The sequence below is a fragment of the Lithobates pipiens genome, unplaced genomic scaffold, assembly GCF_037356315.1.
Source record: "Lithobates pipiens isolate NorthernLeopardFrog02 unplaced genomic scaffold, aLitPip1_a1.2 Scaffold_19, whole genome shotgun sequence".
Taxonomy (NCBI): Eukaryota; Metazoa; Chordata; class Amphibia; order Anura; family Ranidae; genus Lithobates; species Lithobates pipiens.
The window spans coordinates 274490004-274509187 of record NW_027507764.1 but is presented as its reverse complement, the minus strand read 5'-3'; the positions used below and the strand labels follow the sequence as shown (position 1 = coordinate 274509187).

Here is a 19184-nt window from a genome sequence, read left to right as displayed (position 1 = left end):
GTTGCGTTCCAGCCTTGGCCATGATTGCATACGGCATGTCACTTCCACTGGGCGCACGAGGGAAACCTCATTCATCCCTATGGAGTGATGTCATTTCCGTAGGGGAACGCCGTGTTCCAGTACACGCTGCGAGCGTGTGAAGCACTGGCGCGGCCTACGTAATACACGCTGCACTTCAGGGTGGTCTGTGGCTGTGTTGGGTTTATGCCCTTGTTTATTCTGCTGATTCTGCTAAACTGTGTAGGCATGAAAACACGCTGAGCACGCTGCTTGCTCTACAACACTTTTTGCGGCCGCCTTTATTTAAATAACATACACCCTCCCTCACATGTAATCAGGATTAACCAATCAAATGGCAATCAATTTTTATATTTAAAGCACACCAGCTGGTAGGGCATTGGAGTGTCACCTACACGCCCCACACAGAGGAATGGTTTGCTGCTTGTAAGTATTCTCATTTCACATTTGGTTGTATAAAGGATACTATATGTAATTGGGGACAAAACGAACCATTGAATCTGTTTTATAGGAAATAGGTGGTTGGACTTTACCTTCCAGTTCCTCTCCTGTGTTCATTCCTCGGGGATGGGACAAGGCAACTCTGGGTGCAAGTCACACATGTGCTAATTTAGCCTTGTATACATATATAAGCGGATTTGAGACACCCGGGCAGCTATTATGTTTCCCGTTTAAGGGCCAAATAAGAAAACCCCCCTCCCTGTTGGGTAATCAGTAAGTATGGCACCATATGCTTTTATTTTTCACACACACTTGCTATTGGTGGCACTATAGGTTGACAGATACACCTCTATATGCCACGTTATATTGCAGCTATGGTTCCCGATAGAGACGTCACTGGTGGTTTTTTCATGTCTTCTGCTTTTTCCTTTTGAGGTGTGGAAGCGGTACTATATTCATGGTAGTTATTGTATCTCGTCATACATCTTTTGTTTCCACGCTCTCGGATTACGGTGATACCCTTTCACTTCCTAGCATCCGTTTTGTATAGGTTTGGAATTGGGTATAATAGTAATCTAGAATCCTATATATTGTTCTGTCCACCATTTCAGGCAAAACGCATTCAGAAGGAACATGCAGGACACTCTACATCTGCATGACACTTTACTTCTATTTAAACCAGCCTTCAGACATATCCATCTTCTAAAGCGACATGCACCCTGATCTTCGAGTATACATCTCATTAGGTAATGATTTCAGATGGGCCCCTCCTTTAGCCATTTGGGTGTGTTTTTTTTTTTCTGCCTGGTATATACATTTTATATGTTTTTAAATTTGGTTCTTTATATTGTAGATTATTGTATCAATATATCATCGAGTATTTTCACCCCTGATGAAAGTTCTGAGATTCCAGCAACTGGAAACGCGTCGTGTGTGGGTGATATAGGAAAAGTATTTTAATCATTCATTAAATTTCTGTTCTGTTTATGTGATTGTCCATTTGTCAATACACCATGAGGACATGTTTTAGTTTAGATGCCCCTCTGGTGATACTATGTAATTTTTGTAATTAATAATACAATTTTGTATATTTTTGTGCACTTTTGTCTGGTGCTGATGGTCATTTAAAATCCCACCCATTCAGGGGGAATTTTTCTTTGCAAAGTTCAATAGGGATGGGACCACCTCACCGCAACTTGACCCATTGGTAGTTCCTTTCTCTGTTTACACTGTATATAGCTGGTTACTAAGGAGGAGTTCCCGGGAAGCCATCCACCATGTGCTTAGCAACTGATGAGTCGTCAACTGTCAGCGGGGTTCCCACTGAAAGCTGAATGTAAAATTGACAGCGAAAAAAAATTCCCCCCAGTTCAATACTATGCACTTCAGGTCTAGTAGGGATTCGTTGATGAGGGCAAGTTACTCTAGCCGGTGGTTGTCGGGGTCTGCGGGCAGGGGGCTTATCCAAATCTGGAAGCCCCCGTTTAAGAAGGGACCCCCGGATCCTGGCCCCCCTCTGTGAATGGGTGTCGGGTATATCGTACCCCTTACCCATTCAAAAAAGCAGTGAAATGTAATAAAAACACAAAAGCCGGTTTCTGACAATTCCATTTATTAATAGCTCTGTCTTCTCTAGCCGTTTCTTCCCACCAATTTCTCCTCGAACCGCCTCTTCTAGTCGCCGTCTCTTCCCCACCAGTTACCCGTTCTTGTTCTGTTGGTGTCTTCAGCACCCAGCCCCGCTCGCTGGTCCCCTAACTTTTCCTTACCCTTATCGGAGCATGCTGCCCGGCAGGTCAAGGTATGAATATTGGGGGGTCCCCATGCCATTTTTTTTCTTAAACTTTGGGGTGGGGGGTGGGCTTGGTATCGATCTGGGGGGAGCCCTACTCTGTTTCTTTTGCTTTTTTTTTACTGGCAATTTTTACTTATTTTTTTACATTTAGCTTTCAGCGGGGAACACTGCTGATGGCTGCTGACTCATTGGTTGTTCAGGATTAAATTAGGTTAAAATTATTCTGAAAGTCACCTTTCCAGTTTTAGTGGTTATATTGCCAAATGCTGAGTTGTGCAAACAATTACGTTCAGGCTATTTGCTCGTAGAGATACCACTCCTTTGCAAGGATTTGCAAGGATTTCCTTAACATTATTTCAGTACTACAATGTTTGATGACTAATGACTCATTGGGTTAATTCTACAGTCATTGTGAAAATTACTGTAATTATAGTTGTTTTATTTTTTCCTTAATCACTTTTAAATCTAGTTGGCTCAGTGTCACTAATCCAGAGAATGAGTAAGAATCCACATCACCAGTTAGTAAAAATAAATAATATCCAGTCTTGCCTGTTCACCAATCTCGGCTGTGTTTACATACTAATTACATATTGGGGCTTTCATATTTGGGTGCTATGCACATGCACAGTAGGCGGCTGAAAAAAATGGCAGAACCTCTGGCAGAAAAGTGGCAGTGAAGACACGCCATAGTGGCTCATATTTCACAGGAGTTTGAGTGTTTATGGGCATTTGCTTTTTATAAACAGTTTTTTTCCCAAACCCTTCCCCCCTCTGCTCCTAAATGCCGCATTTATGCAGTTAGGTACGTCCATGTGCATTTATGTGTGTAAAGTGTTTTTCTGACTGAAAACTCCTCTCAAAAACACTTGTGATGGGTTTTTTTTGTCTCAAAACTCTCCACTGCAAATATGCATAATATATAAACGCCCAATTGTCTACGAACAAATTGGCTAACATAGAGTTGCTTATACCGGCTGAAGAAAAATGCCAAAGGCCTGTATAAGCAACATTTTGTATGCCCAGTGTACATGAGACCTTTAAAGATTAAAAGTCCTCTTGTGAGAGTAATGTGGTGGTGTTTGATTTGTATATTTGCATTTTCTGTATACTAGGTAATTTTTGTATCCATTTGTGTTTTTATTTTATTTATTTTTTTATTTTTTTTACTTCAGTCTATGCAAGTCTAAGCAATGACTGACAAAACTGGCACTTGAACTAGAGCCGATGAGAGCTTTTCATCGGAAAATGCGACCGTGTGTATGCTCCATCGGAATGTAGCTGTCCGAATTTCCGCCAGCCAAAAATTGATAGCATGTTCTCAATTTTCCAGACGAAAAAACTTTGTCGGAAATTCCGATCGTGTGTATGCAATTCCGACATGCCAAAAATCACGCATGCTCAGATTCAACTATGAGATGGAAGCTATTGGCTACTGGCTATTGAACTTCCTTTTTCTAGTCCCGTCGTATGTGTTTTACGTCACCGCGTTCTAAACGATCGGAATTTGGTGTGGCCGTGTGTAGGCAAGACAGCTTGAGCGGCATTCCGTCGGGAAAACCATCAGAGCTTTTTCCGACGAGAATTCCGATCGTGTGTACGCGGCAATAGAAAACTGGGCAGAAAATCTGGCTTCCACATTTTATTTTTTAAAAAGTGGTGGCTCCATTAGATTACAATGCGTGTTTTTTTTTTTCTCCCCTTTGCAGATGCATTCGTGCTGATCTTGTTTTCATGTAAATGAGAACGGCTGGAAAATGTATTGACTGATCCATTTGGTCAGGCTAAGGCAGGGGTGCTCTATGGGCCTTCTCATCCAATCTGCCCAGAGAGAAGAGGATAGATCACTTCTGTTTTTTTTTTGTTTTTTTTTAAGTGGATCGGATTGGAGATTGGTGGGTGTAAACAAAAACAAGTCAGTTTACATCTGCTGCTCTATTGAGGTGAATGGAGGGACCACCTTACTTTGCCACCCCATCCCAAAGAACCTTGTCCCCATTTTGATGAAAAGGGCCTCATCCCCACAACTGTGCCCGGTGGTTGTGGGGGTCTGCACGCAAGGTGCTAATTGGAATCTGGAAGCCCCCTTTTCAGAAGTCGTCCCCCAGATCCCACCCCCCATGCGAATGAGCATTGGGTACATCATACCCCTACCCATTCTCCAAAAAAGTGCCACAAGGTAATAAAAACTGACAGTTTTTGACAATTCTTTTATTTAAAAAATCAAAAATTTACCTTCAATCACGCCGCCCGCCAGACCTGGGAAAAAAACGCTCACGCCATCAGTGGAGACTGGCTGCCTACTGCAGGCTCTGCCATCCAATATTTCCTATATAGGTAAAGGACAGGGGCACCTGACTACGTCGCTGGCCCAGCATGCACTGGTCCGTTTACATTCCTTGTAATAGGAATAAAAGTGATCAGAATTTTCTTTTTAAAAGGAAAGTGTAAAAAAAAAAAAAATAGAAATTTAAGTGCCCCCATCCCTGTGAGCTCGCACACAGAAGTATGTAATGAGAGCAATAATTATAGCACTAGATCTCCTCTGTAACTCTAAAAATGTAACTTGTAAAAATCTCACCACTTAAAAACACCTCTCCGTGTTAGCCTGTAGCCTCATGCCCACCAAGGTGTTTAGAAGCTGTAAATGGCACAGGCGTTTTTAAGCTTAAAAAAAACCCAGGACCAGCGCGTTCTGAGGCGCCAGCGATAGAGCTGTAAAAATATCAGACGCCGGTAAAAGGTGCTAAGTGTGATTTACCAAGGCTTGTTCGGCATTTCTCTGCCTCTATTCAAAATCATTGGTTTCCTATGGGAGCCCATTGATTTGAATAAAAGTTGCAACAGAAGTCGGATCAAGATGATCAGACTTGCGGTGCGACTTGTGTGCTGAGAATCTTGAAAGGGAACCTTGCCAAAATGTAAAATGTATTCGGTCTGGTATGGATCTTAAGGAGAACCCCCCATGCCCAAAAAATGGCGTGGGGGTCCCCCAAAGATCCATACCAGACCCTTATCCAAGCACGCAGTCAAAAATAAACACATTACACAGGCTTTTAAAGTATTTTATTAAGGCAGCTCCGGCTCTTCTCCCTCTTTTGGCGATTTCTCCCTCTGCGCTGTTTTCTCCCTCTGCGCTGTTTTCTCTCTCTTTTTTGCTGGGTGTTCTCCCTCTGTTGTTCTTCTGATGTTAACTCGACTCGATCTCCTAGTGTGTAGTGCCAGCTGATCATGTGACGTAAACAAAGCCGGTAATCAGCTATTTTTTTTCTCTTTTTTTCTCCTCACACTGGTAGCATGAGGAGAAAAAAAAAAATGATCACCGGTGGCTGTGAAAGGGACATCAGTCCTGATCGTGGAGAGCCGCTGCAGAGGCTTCTGTGCCAGCGCCATCCATCAGTGCCCACAGTGTCACCTATAAATGTCACCAATCAGTGCCTCATCACCAGTGCTATCAATACCACCTACCAGTGACATTTATCAGTGTCTTATCAGTGCAGCCTCCATCAGCTAATATCAATGAAGGAGAAAAATTACATGTTGAAAATTTTATAACAAACTATGAAACTTTGTTTTTTGTTTCAGAAATTAGTTTTTTTTGTTTATCAAAAAATAAAAAGACCCCGGTGGTGATTGAATATCACCAAAAGAAAGCTCCATCCATATGAAAAAATTCATTTGAGTAAATTGTAGCATGACCGCACAATTTTCATACAAAGTGTGACAGCGCTGAAAGCTAAAAATTGGTCTGGGCAGGGAGGGGGGGGGGGGGGGGGTTGTGGGGTTTAAGTGCCCAGTAAGCAAATGGCTAAATGTTAGTATTGAAATCTTATTTTTAAACCTGCTTATGATATTTACTGTAAAATGAACTATTTAATTCTAGATCTCCTACCATGGCTGGTGGATTGTTTGCAGTAAGTAAGAAATATTTTGAATACCTTGGAACTTATGACATGGGGATGGAAGTTTGGGGAGGAGAAAACTTGGAACTTTCATTTAGAGTGAGTATACATGAAATTGTAATGACTATTTACTATGCAATCTTATGACTCCTGTGTGCTTTTTCTAGAGATTTCTCCACACTGGAGACACAGGAAGAGGCTCTTTAGAGGCACTATTTTTAGCGCTGTAGTGCCTGTAAAGCGCCTCAGTGTGAAAGTAGCCTTGGTCTTGTGGAAACAGGAGTGCGCCAACAGGTGTGGAACGCAAACTCCTCCAATCCAAATTAATTTCCGGAGCAATTTGGTTCTTGCAGCGAGTCATGCTTATTGAATCCAGCAATATGACAGAGTAAAGACTACTTACTACTATTACTACTACTCTTTAGTATGTCTTACATTTTGTATTTGTGGGCAAATCGGTTTATGAATATAAAATGCAGAATGTCGAATTATGTCAGGGCATTTCAAAGTGGGTTATTTACAAATCTGCAAGCGTTGCAAAATGCAGGTTGTCTAATTTAAACATGAAAAGTCAGGCGCATTTCAAATCTGGTTGTTAATAAATCTACTGGTTGGTTAACCACTTCAGCTCTGGAAGGTTTTACCCCCTTCACGACTAGGGCATTTTTTGCTATTTAGCACTGGGATACTTTAACTGGCAATTGCACGGTCATGCAGTACTGTGCACAATGAAACTTCTTTTTTCTTTTTTTTTTCTTTTGGTGTCATTTGATCACCACTACTTCTCTGCTGTGTTTTTTTTTTTTTTTTTTATTGTCTCTTCATTCATATTATAAAAAGGAGGAAAAAAAAAAACACTATTCAATTAGGCTTCATGCACACGAGACGCCGGTGCAAACTCTGCTGGACACATGTAAAAGCTGAAACCGGCGTTTAGAAACGCCCGTTTTCCCGCGATTTTTACCACGATTTAGCGTCTTTTTAAGTCTAGAAGCGTTTAGTTAAGCTAACATCATAGACCCTCACCAAGCTCAAAAAAACAGTATTAACTATTTCAGCCATTTTGTGAGACCAGAGTGAGTAACAGCAGCTGTGAGAGCAGCAGTGTACTTGTATTTAGCGTGTCACTTGCCACATCACCTGCCACAAGTTTTGGATTGTCCACTTGCCACGTCATCTGCCACAAGTTGTGGATTGTCCACTTGCCACGTCACTTACCATGTCACCTGCCACCTCACTTGCCACAAGTTGTGGATTGTCCACTTGCCATGCCACTTGCCACATCACCTGCCACAATTTGTGGACTGTCCACTTGCCATGTCACTTGCCACAAGTTGTGGATTGTCCACTTGCCACATCACCTGCCACATCACTTGCCACGTCACCTGCCACAAGTTGTGGATTGTCCACTTGCCACATCGTTTGCCACGTCACCTGCCACATCACCTGCCACAAGTTGTGGATTGTCCACTTGCCACGTCACCTGCCACAAGTTGTGGATTGTCCACTTGCCACGTCACCTGCCAGGCCACTTGCCACGCCACTGCCACAAGTTGTGGATTGTCCACTTGCCACATCACCTGCCACATAACTTGCCACAAGTTGTGGATTTCCACTTACCACGTCACCTGCCACAAGTTGTGGATTATCCACTTGCCACATCACTTGCCACGTCACCTGCCACAAGTTGTGGATTGTCCAATTGCCACCTGCCATGTCACTTGCCACAAGTTGTGGCTTGTCCACTTGCCACATCACTTGCCACCTGCCATGTCACTTGTCACAAGTTGTGGATTGTCCACTTGCAATTGTTTAAAATATTATTTTTAATGGTTTGTATCTAACAATGCTAAATAGACTTAGGAGGTCTTAAATATTAACAGGGTACTTGTTTATGATATAACCTTGTAAAAGAAACTTGTTTACCTATGTAAGGCTAGTAAAGAATGTAATTTTTGCCTTAAACAATACAGGAAATATCTGAACAACTTCAAATGAAATGTATGCATGCAGTTAACTGTTCTAGGTCAAATAGCATTGTTTGTCATACATAAGTGGTGGTATAATCAGCTAATCAGATTGTTCTACATTCTAGTCGATAAAGAAAAGGTGTATATTAGAGGAGGTTGATTTGGTTGAGTTATGACAGGAGAACTGGGTACTCTGAGGGCTTCTGATCATTATATTATTTTGCACATTATACTCTGTTGGACTTTGCCTTCTATTGCTAAGAATCAAGTTGCTGCGGAGAATCATTTGGATTGGAGGAGTTTGCATTCAACACCTCTTTCCTCAATAACTCTAATTCTTAATGATTAGCTATCATTAATAAATATCTGGGCTGACAACCGGTATGTGCATGTATAGCAGCTGGATAATAACTTAGATCTGACACTCCAGAAGTTGCTGATCTATGCTATTTTAACTTGGTGAGAAACATAAAAGAACTGTAGAATCCTTTTAGAATGTGTTATTCCTTACTGCTGCAAATGCTTTAACTAAAAAGTGAAGACTGAACACAAAGCTTTAAAAAAAAAAAAAAAAAAAAAAAATTATTTCAAATAGTATAAGTGGCACTTTGTTCCCTGTGCTGCTTTACAATATCATAATTTTGAATCAAGCTATTCTGGGGGTAATCAAGGCATTGCACACAAGGAGTGACTTTACTGGACTATACAGGGACGGATGGGTAAGCAGTCATTTGGCACTACTTAGACTTGCCATTTGATACTGATCACAAACTAAAGTAGAGGAAACAAAGATGCATTAAATATTGTGAATGGAGGTATTCATATGAAATAAAATGCTCAGGCATTTATTTCATTTTAGGGACATAACTTTTTCTTCTGTAGGTGGAGTTCAGATAATACTGCATGTTCCATGTTAACAAATAAAATTATGTTTCCCTATTTTTCTAAGAAGCCACTTGAGAGAGACTTTCCACCTGAAAAAAGAAATTACATCCTACCCTATTGCGATATGGAGCTATGCATGAGAGCAGCTTCTCCCTCGACTGTTCCTCCTCACAGGGCAGATCCCTAGCATCTCCTCTTGTGTGTTCTGTGGCATTACAAGAATGGTGTCCTCCCCTGCCTCGAGTGCCCTGTCCATAATGCCACACAGTCTGCTACAGCAGGAAAACAAAAGGTATTGTGTCATTGATGCATGCATTGTCACGGCTCACCATTTTTGTTGCCTCTTCAAAAAGTGACAGAACAGTGCATGTATCCTTTATCAGCAGCCATAGGCGCGGGGAAAAAAAACCTGAGCCGCCTCGAGCCTCTTGTTGTGCCATACACACACAGGTACTTGTTGGTGGCTCTCTGTGTATGCAGCCGCTGCAGCATTGCCAAAGTTGAATTCCAAGTGGTAGGCATGTCACAAATGAGGCAGTTTATAGGCTTGTGGAATTCCCAGTGAATTTCAGCCAACTGAGCATTGGCTGTGTATGACCGCCTGAAATGGCTACAGACTTTTCTCGCCTGCTTTATCAGATCTTCCAATCCTGGGACCCAATTTAAGAAACTGCACCACCAAATTGAGAACATGTGCCAGACATTTTTTTTTTTGCTGCAGCAGCTGGGGCGGAGGAATTTGCCTGCTATACAGCTGGTGGTGTGCTGCTGGCAGAGGTGCTGCAAGGACCTGTGACACCTTTCGCTATTCCATCCTCGCTGTTAGTGGAGGCTGCTAAGAAGTCATGAGCTATAGCAGGTTAGACTTGAAAGGTGAGGAGGATCAGAGTTGCATCCCTTTTGTGTGGCTTTCAGGTGCTCTTGCCAATGGACTGAGCAGTGTGGGATTAAATGCCTTGTCAAGCATGTGGTACCCAAATGGCTGGTGTTTTTGCCACACTTGATCTGCTTGAGGCAAAGTTTACAAATTCCAACAGTGCGATCAGTTGCACATGTTCTAAAGGCCCAGACAACTGAGCTGTGGGAAGTGGGCCGGGAGATTAGAGCTTCACAGAGTGATTGAATAGGGTGGCTGCTCTTTACTCTGCTCTTTACTCTTCCTTAATGGCTGGCTCTCTGGAGTTGTGCCTCACCCTCACTTTCCACCTCTGCTCTATCTGGGTCGCTTCAGTGACCTCATTGTCGTCATCCTCATCACTGGAGCAAACTTGGCAATACGTTGCTGCTGGGCGAACTTAACTGTCAATTTGTTTACCAGTGTTCTTCCCTCTCTTCAACCTCAAAACCAACCTCAGAATCAAGTAATGCCTGCGCATCATCAAGGATCAAGTGGATAATGTTGTGTTCAAATAACTCCACTGACTCCCCTATGCATGATGCTGGGGCTATTGCAGGAGTACCTCACTTTGCAAAGCAATGGCTTCTTTTACTCTGCACACCTCGGCAAACCTACCAGCCCTTTTTGCCTTTCTGGAGTCGGACCCGTTGCCTGTCCTGGATTGGCTTGCCTATATCCCTTGTCAGGCGGGTCGGTCAGGAACTATGAGTCACCGGAGTAATCTGCTTCCCCACCTGCAGAGACCTAGCAGGAGACTGCGGGCATCATCCGCAGATGGGACACGTAAGTCTTAACCGACAAGTTTATGCCCTAATTTGCCCTACTTGATCACATTGATTACGGTTTCCCACCCATTCCCCCCCCCCCCCCCATGACCTCCTTCCTTGCATAGGGTTGAACGCCCTCGGGCATACTAACTACCCTTGCCTACCTCCCTATTGATGCAGGTTGCACCTGGAACACTACCTACTACCGAAGAGGCTCACGGACACCATGGATACTGTTCCCCCCGTTTGAGACCAGGACCCGAGAGCAGTTGACGCTATTAAAACACCTGATAGAACGCACAAACAGCCAAGGTTCGGGCCGAACTTATGCTTGGCCCAAACTGTTCGCCCAACACTGCTGCTTAGTCAAGGGTTCTCCTATCTCAAGAGAAACTTTTGGCCCTTTGTCCCCAGGTTCAGATTCTGCAGTCCAAAAGCCATCCTTTCTCTGCTTCTGAGTCTGATAGCTGCTACCTTCCAGTCACTGTTCACTGCTGATCACAAGACCAAAGGCCCAGGCACTTGATCACATTTTTTCAACTGAAGGGTAAAAACCAGTGGAGACGCTGGTCATAAGCAGAGGCCTCAGATGTGAGCAGTACTGATGGAAAGATAAAGCAATGTTCTCTAGTTATTTTTGCCCTTCTGCTCTACTCTTTATTATTGCATCCCAGCAAGACTGGTTTATATTAACAGGCTGCACATGTGTACTTTTACTGGGGTTATAAAGGCTAAATATAATAGTAAAGTTTTTTTTAGTTCTCTACAACCTATAGACTCTCTCTGGCAGTACACTGTAGCAAATTCAGAGACCAGAGAATTTGCTGCGAAAAATATTAAATTTTATTGGGGAAAAGCTAGAAATGTGTAAGATGGCATAGAATATGCTTAATGTATCCTGCTCTTTTGGAATTTTTTCAGATTGCCCACAGCTGCAAACTGTATTTTCTTGATAGTGGAGTGGCAGAAATAGATTAGTAACTCCAACTGTCTATTGAATTATGTCAGATACAGTAGATACAAGTTTAAAATTAGTCAGAGTTCAACTTTACATTGCTAAGTAAGGCCTAGTCGTTACTGCTCACCGCCACCATCACAGTCATGAGCTCTTTCTCTGAATCAAATCCTCTTGCATGATCTTTCACTCCCCTGATGCAGTTGCTCTGAGCTCGGCTTTTGAGACCTCACTCCTGTGATGGTGGAGGTGAATAGTAACGACTAGGCCTCGCTTTCCTCGACAGCAATGACCTGGGAATATTCCAGTCAGGCTTCAAGGAGGTATGCAACTGTCATCATACACCTATAGCAAGGGAATTATTTAACTTTAGTCAAATCTGCCCATTTTGTATTTATCTACAGACATACCTTATCTGCATAGGCATTTTTAAACGTAAAGATGAACTAACCCTTTAACAAAGATGATTTACAGCATGAGCATATTGCAGCTTTAAACATGCACAAGCCTAGTAGACTTATAAACAGTAATTTTATTCCTCTTCCATTTATAACAGGTATGGCAGTGCAGTGGAACATTAGAAATTCACCCATGTTCCCATGTTGGACATGTTTTTCCCAAGAAGGCTCCTTATGCGAGGCCAAACTTCCTACAGAACACAGCTCGTGCTGCTGAGGTGTGGATGGACCATTATAAGGAGCATTTTTATAACCGAAATCCACCTGCCAGAAAGGTATGTGTGAATCAAGGTGTAGGCTTATTTCCTACAATTGCTTAAAGGTACAGCATATAGGAAGCCTAATAAACATTTTTTTTAATCAGAAAAAAATACTTATTTTTATTTTCCATAATACAGAATATATGGCATTCAGTATACAGTAGAAAAGAAGGAACATGGCATTAGATATTAAAACACCAGAAAATAAGGTAAATTATCCACTTAAGGACCGCCGCATGGCAATGTACGTCGGCGCAATGGCACCGACAGGCACAAGCACGTACATGTACGTGCTCGCCTTCCAGCGGGTGGGGGGTCCGAGCGGATCCCCTCCCGCTATATGCGGCGGTTCGTTTCGCTTCAGGAGCGATCCGGGATGAGGGGATGGCCGTTTGTTTCTGGCCATCCCCCCTCGATCGCTCCTGGCGAATGAGAAGCTTCTCCCGCTGTGTATTGTAAACACAGGCAGGGAGGAAGTGATGTCACTCCCCTCGTGGCGGTCTTTTTGACCGGACGGCGAGGAGAGAAGACATCCAAGTAAGTGCACCAACAGTCCACTGACACATAGGTACACATAGGCACACTTTTTACCCCAGTCACCCCCCGATCGGCCCCCGCCCCCCCCCCCCCCCAGTCACAGTGTCACTGATTGCAGTGATCATTTATTTACTGATCACTGCATTTAGTGTCAGTTGTGACTGTAAAAAGTGTCAGGGCAGCTAGTGTTGGGCCCCTTTAGGTCCAGGGTAGCCCCCTACCCCCCCTCATAAAGGTTTAACTCCTTGATTGCCCCCCAGTTAACCCTTTCACCCCCTTTTACCAGTGTCACTAAGCAATCGTTTTTCTGATCGCTGCATTAGTGTCACTGGTGCCGCTAGGAAGCTAGTGTTTGTTTAGGTTCACCGCCAGGTTTTTATAGTGTTAGGTACCTCGATATAACCTAATAAAGGTTTTAACTCCTTGATTGCCCCTAGAGTTAACCCTTTCACCAGCGATCACTGTATAAGTGTCACTGGTGACGCTGGTTAGCCAGTTAGTTATTTAGGTCCTCCATCAGGTTTTTATATAGCGTCAGGTACCCTCATATAAATACCCAATAAAGATTTTAACCCCCTGATTGCCCCTAGTTAACCCTTTCACCACTGATCACCGTATAAGTGTTACGGGTGACGCTGGTTAGGTAGTTTGCTTTTTATAGCATCCGGGCACCCGCCATTTACTACCCAATAAAGGTTTAACCCCCTGATCACCCGGCGGGTGATATCAATTAGGTTTTAGGGTCACATGGGGTCTGCGTCGCCCCAGGCAGTGCTAGGTTAGTGCCAGTACCGCTAACACCCACTCACAAAGCATACACCTCCCTTAGTGGTATATAATCTGAACAGATCAATATCTGATCTGATCAGATCTATACTAGCGTGCCCAGCAGTTTAGGGTTCTAAAAAAAACGCATTGTTAGCGAGATCAATCCAGATACCTGCTAGCACCTGCGTTTTGCCCCTCCGCCCAGCCCACCCAAGTGCAGTATCGATCGATCACTGTCATTTACAAAAGCCACACACATAACTGCAGCGTTCGCAGAGTCAGGCTTGATCCCTGCGATCGCTAACAGTTTTTTTTTGGTAGCGTTTTATACAGTCGCTGACAGCCTAGGTGCTTTTTTACCTGTGAGTCTTACCAGTGTACCCCTAAATTTAGAGCCCAAAATGGCAAATCGAAGGTACACTAGTGAAGAGGCCTACACGTTTCTGAGCATGACAGATAGTGAAGAGGCTCAGAATATGAACCTGTAGAGGACAGCGGCTCCATGACAGATAGCTCTCAAGACGAAGATGAGGTCCCTGCTAACGTCAGGTGTACCCGACCCCGATATTCTGATGTTGAGGTGCAAGAATCGCAGGTCCCTCGTATGGAGCAGACAAGTACTAGAGCCGTTCATCCTTCTGGTGAACTGGCAAGCACCAGCGGCCTAGTACACCCTGGACGTACATCCAGCACTGCAGTATCACGTGGTGACGTGGCGAGTCCCATAAGTGCAGTTCAAGCTGGCGAGGTGGCAAGCACAAGTAGTGTCCCGCTGCCACCAAGAAGAAGACAAAGGCAGGCCCGTCGTTCCCATAGTGCCCTTCCTGCAGAATTCGCCAATCCTGATTGGGTGCCCACCACTTCTGCAGCACCAGTACTTCCCCCATTCACTGGCCAACCCTGGATTCAGGTGGATACAGCTGATTTTACGCCACTTGATTTTTATTCGCTGTATTTCACAGAAGATCTCTATAGATCTATTGTGGACCAAACGAATTTATATGCTGGTCAACACATCACCGCTAATCCCTAGTTGTCTTCGCTTGCCAGAGATTGGAAACCAGTTACGGTTTCCAAATTTAAGACCTTTCTGGGCCTTTCCCTCAACATGGGCACACATAAATTCATGACGTTGCGGCCTTATTGGTCCACGCATCTGACTGACCACATGCCCGTGTTCTCTAACTCCATGTCCAGGAAACGATACAAGCAGATCTTGCAGTTCATGCACTTCAATGACAATGAACTTTGTCGTCATCGTGGAGACCCTGAATACGATCGGCTCTAAAAAAATTCGGCCCCTCATAAACCACTTCAACCAACGTTTTGCAGACTTAAAGTTGTCTGCGTTGATGAGTCCCTGATTAAGTTTACTGGTCGCTTGTCATTCAAACAATACATTCCCAACAAGCGTACCAGATACGGGGTCAAGCTCTAGAAGTTCTGTGACAGGGCCACAGGCTATACCTGGAGCTTTATGGTTTATGAGGGTAAACAGAGCCACGTAGAGCCGGAGAAATGCCCTGACTACATAGGAAGCGCTGGCAAGTGTGGAACTTGGTGTCACCCTTATTCGGAAAGGGGTACCACTTGTACGTGGACAATTATTACACGAGCGTGCCACTGTTTAGTCAATCCTGGCAATCCTGGTCTTTGCCTTGGTTAGTGTTTTGAACGCTACCATTCACTAGTGAAGTATTAGCGTAGGATACAGCGTTTCACAGGCTAGGCACACTAACACAGGGTCTCCCAAGATGCCATCGCATTTTGAGAGACCCGAACCGTTACAGCTGTTACAGTTTACAGTTCAAAAAAAAGTGTAAAAAATAAATAAAAAGTAAAATAAAAAAAAACAAAAAAATATATAAAATATAAAAAACCAAAATAGTTGTCGTTTTATTCTCTCTCTCTCTCTCTCCCCCTCTCTCTCTCTCCCCCCTCCTCTCTCTCTCTCTCCCCCTCCTCTCTCTCTCTCTCCCCCTCCTCTCTCTCTCGCTCTCTCTCTCTCTCTCTCTCTCTCTCTCTCCCCCCCCTCCTCTCTCTCGCTCTCTCTCTCTCTCCCCCTCCTATCTCTCTCTCTCCCCCTCCTCTCTCTCTCTCTCCCCCTCCTCTCTCTCTCTCTCCCCCCCCTCTCTCTCTCTCCCTCCTCTCTCTCGCTCTCTCCCCCTCTCTCTCTCTCTCCCCCTCTCTCTCGCTCTCTCCCCCCTCTCTCTCTCTCTCTCCCCTCTCTCTCCCCCTCTCTCTCGCTCTCTCCCCCCTCTCTCTCGCTCTCTCCCCCCTCTCTCTCGCTCTCTCCCCCCTCTCTCTCGCTCTCTCTCTCTCGCTCTCTCTCCCTCGCTCTCTCTCCCTCCCTCTCTCTCTCTCCCTCCCTCTCTCTCTCTCCCTCTCTCGCTCTCTCCCTCTCTCGCTCTCTCCCTCTCTCGCTCTCTCCCTCTCTCGCTCTCTCCCTCTCTCTCGCTCTCTCCCTCTCTCTCGCTCTCTCCCTCTCTCTCGCTCTCTCCCTCCCTCTCTCGCTCTCTCCCTCTCTCTCTCTCTCTCTCCCTCTCTCTCTCTCTCTCTCTCTCTCTCTCTCTCTCTCTCTCTCTCTCTCTCTCTCTCTCTCTCTCTCTCTCTCTCTCTCTCTCTCTCTCTCTCTCTCTCTCTCTCTCTCGCTCTCTCTCTCCCTCTCCCTCTCTCTCTCCCTCCCTCTCTCTCTCCCCCCCTCTCTCTCTCTCTCTCCCCCCTCTCTCCCCCCTCTCCCTCTCTCCCCCCCTCTCCCTCTCTCCCCCCTCTCCCTCTCTCCCCCCCTCTCCCTCTCTCCCCCCCTCTCCCTCTCTCTCTCTCTCTCTCTCTCTCTCTCTCTCCCCCCCCTCTCTCTCTCTCTCTCCTCTCCCCCCCCTCTCTCTCTCTCTCCTCTCCCCCCCTCTCTCTCTTTCTCCTCTCCCCCCCTCTCTCTCTTTCTCCTCTCCCCCCCCTCTCTCTCTCTCCTCTCCCCCCCCCTCTCCCTCTCTCCTCTCCCCCCCTCTCCCTCTCTCCTCTCTAATTTTTTATACTTTACTGTTTACTGTTTTTTATTGTTTGTTTTCAGGTACGCTATTCAGCTGCAGCGCGGATTTATTTATCTTGACAGCAATAGCGTTTGCTCCCATGTTACATAAAGCCGTGACTCCAGTGCTGTAATAGGTGATTTCACCACCACAGTTAAAAAAAAAAAAAAGAGCATATATGCCGAAGCATGGGGGCAGCAGGGGCGGAGGAGCGATTTTGCTCCTAATGCCGCATATATAGAGTCAAAATTCCGACGAAGGGCTTGCCCGTGGAAAAGTTCGACCATGTGTACGCGGCATAACTTTTTTTGCGGGAGGATGCCCCCATGCTTCGGCATATATATATTTTAGGCACAGGTTGTGTTAAAAAATGTTTTATTTTTTACAGTTTTTTTTTTTTTTTTTTTGGCATTTGCTTTGCAGGTATGGTATGGTAAGGTTTTACTGTTATACTGTAATGTTACTTTGTTTTAACGTTAACCATAATTTGCTTAGCAGGTACGCCATTCAGTTGCAGTGTGGATTTATTTATCTTGACAGCAACAGTGTTTGCTCCCACGATACATAAAGCCGTGACTCCAGCGCTGTAGGAGGTGATTTCACCACTACAGTTAAAAAAAAAAAAAAAAAGAGCATATATGCCCGAAGCATGGGGGCAGCAGGGGCGGAGGAGCGATTTTGCTCCTAATGCTGCGTACATACGGTCGAAATTCCGACGGAGAGCTTGCCCGTGGAAAAGTTGGACCGTGTGTACGTGGCATAACTTTTTTGTGGGAGGATGCCCCCATGCTTCAGCATATATAAATGGTGCATGTATGTCCATCATTAGAAGTGGGTGGATGAAGGGAGGTATTCTAATGGTGGGCATACCCACCGATCAATCTCTTCTTTTTTTTTTTTTTTTTTTTTTCCTTCAGCCAACATGACTCTAAGCAAAAGCTTGGGGTGTCTACTTCCAAAATGGGTCATTTGGGGGGATTTTGTGCTATTTTGGCATTTTATGGCCTTCGAAACTGTAATGGGTAGTGAGGAGTGAAATCAAAAATTTGCGCCCTTAGAAATCCAGAAGGTGGCCATTGGTTTTCGGGGCCCCATACGCAGCTAGGCTCCCAAAAAGTCCCACACGTGGTATCCCTGTACTCAGGGGAAGCAGCAAAATGTATTTTGGGGGTGCAATTCCACATATAACCATGGCATGTGTGAGCAATATCTACTTTAGTGACAACGTTTTGTAAAAAAAAAAAAAATATTTTTATTTATTGCCAATCCATTATTCAATCCCTTGGGACAAAAAAAAATATTCAATGGGCTCAACATGCCCCTCAACAAATAGCTTGAGGTATCTACTTTCAAAATGGGGTCATTTGGGTGGGGGTTTGTGCCAGTGAGGAGTAAAATAAAAATGAATGCCCTTAAGAAATCCTGAAGGCGGTGCTTGGATTTCGGGGCCCTGTACGCGGCTAGGGCTCCCAAAAAGTCCCACACATGTGGTATCCCCATACTCGGGAGAAGTAGCAGAATATATTTTGGGGTGCAATTCCACATATAACCATGGCATGTGTGAGCAATATATCATTTAGTGACAACTTTTTGTAAAAAAAATTTTTTTGTCATTATTCAATCCCTTAGGACAAAAAAAAAATATTCAATGGGCTCAACATACCCCTCAGCAATTTCCTTGGGGTGTCTACTTTCCAAAATGGGGTCATTTGGGGGGGGGGGTTGTACTGCCCTCCCATTTTAGCACCTCAAGAAATGAGATAGGCAGTCATAAATTAAAAGCTGTGTAAATTCCAGAAAATGTACTCTAGTTTGTAGACGCTATAACTTTTGCGCAAACCAATAAATATACGCTTATTGACATTTTTTTTACTAAAGACATGTGGCTGAATACATTTTGCCCTAAATGTATGACTTAATTTAGTTTATTTGATTTTCTTATAACAAAAAGAAGAAAATATCATTTTTTTTTTTTTTTTTCAAAATTTTCGGTCTTTTTCCATTTATAACGCAAAAAAAAAAAAATCTCAGAGGCAATCAAATACCATCAAAAGAAAGCTCTATTTGTGGGAAGAAAAGGACGCAAATTTTGTTTGGGTAAAACATTGTATGACCACGCAATTACCAGTTAAAGCAGTGCAGTGCGAAATTGTAAAAAGACCTCTGGTCCTTAGGCTGACAATTGGTCCGGGCTGAAGTGGTTAAACAATGATATGCTGCCAGCCAACATAGTGCATACAAAGATATGTAAACCAGAATTACAAAGATTGACATATATACGAATATAGTGTAACAGAAAAGTAACTTAGTGCAACTTGTCTAAACTCTCAGAGCCCATGGAGGGTTAACCAAAAAACAAAACATGACCTACCCAAGTCACTAATACTATAAGGGAGCTTGTGTGATTATAGAACCTATCAGCCACTACTCTGGAAACTCTATAACATTCACCCCTGTATTAGCCTGTCTCTACTTAACTGATGTGTGCCAATCCTGCAACATCCAAC

General features: G+C 44.1%; 1 protein-coding gene across 1 annotated transcript in view; it reads left to right on the top strand.

The window, feature by feature from the left end:
• The window catches only part of GALNT4 (polypeptide N-acetylgalactosaminyltransferase 4), a gene marked incomplete in the record, with an annotated part of 451007 nt that overhangs the window by 278457 nt on the left and 153366 nt on the right, over window positions 1-19184 (top strand). The window contains 2 exon segments of the mRNA XM_077491946.1: window positions 6135-6252; window positions 12185-12361. Of these exon segments, the coding sequence (XP_077348072.1) occupies window positions 6135-6252; window positions 12185-12361 (295 nt within the window).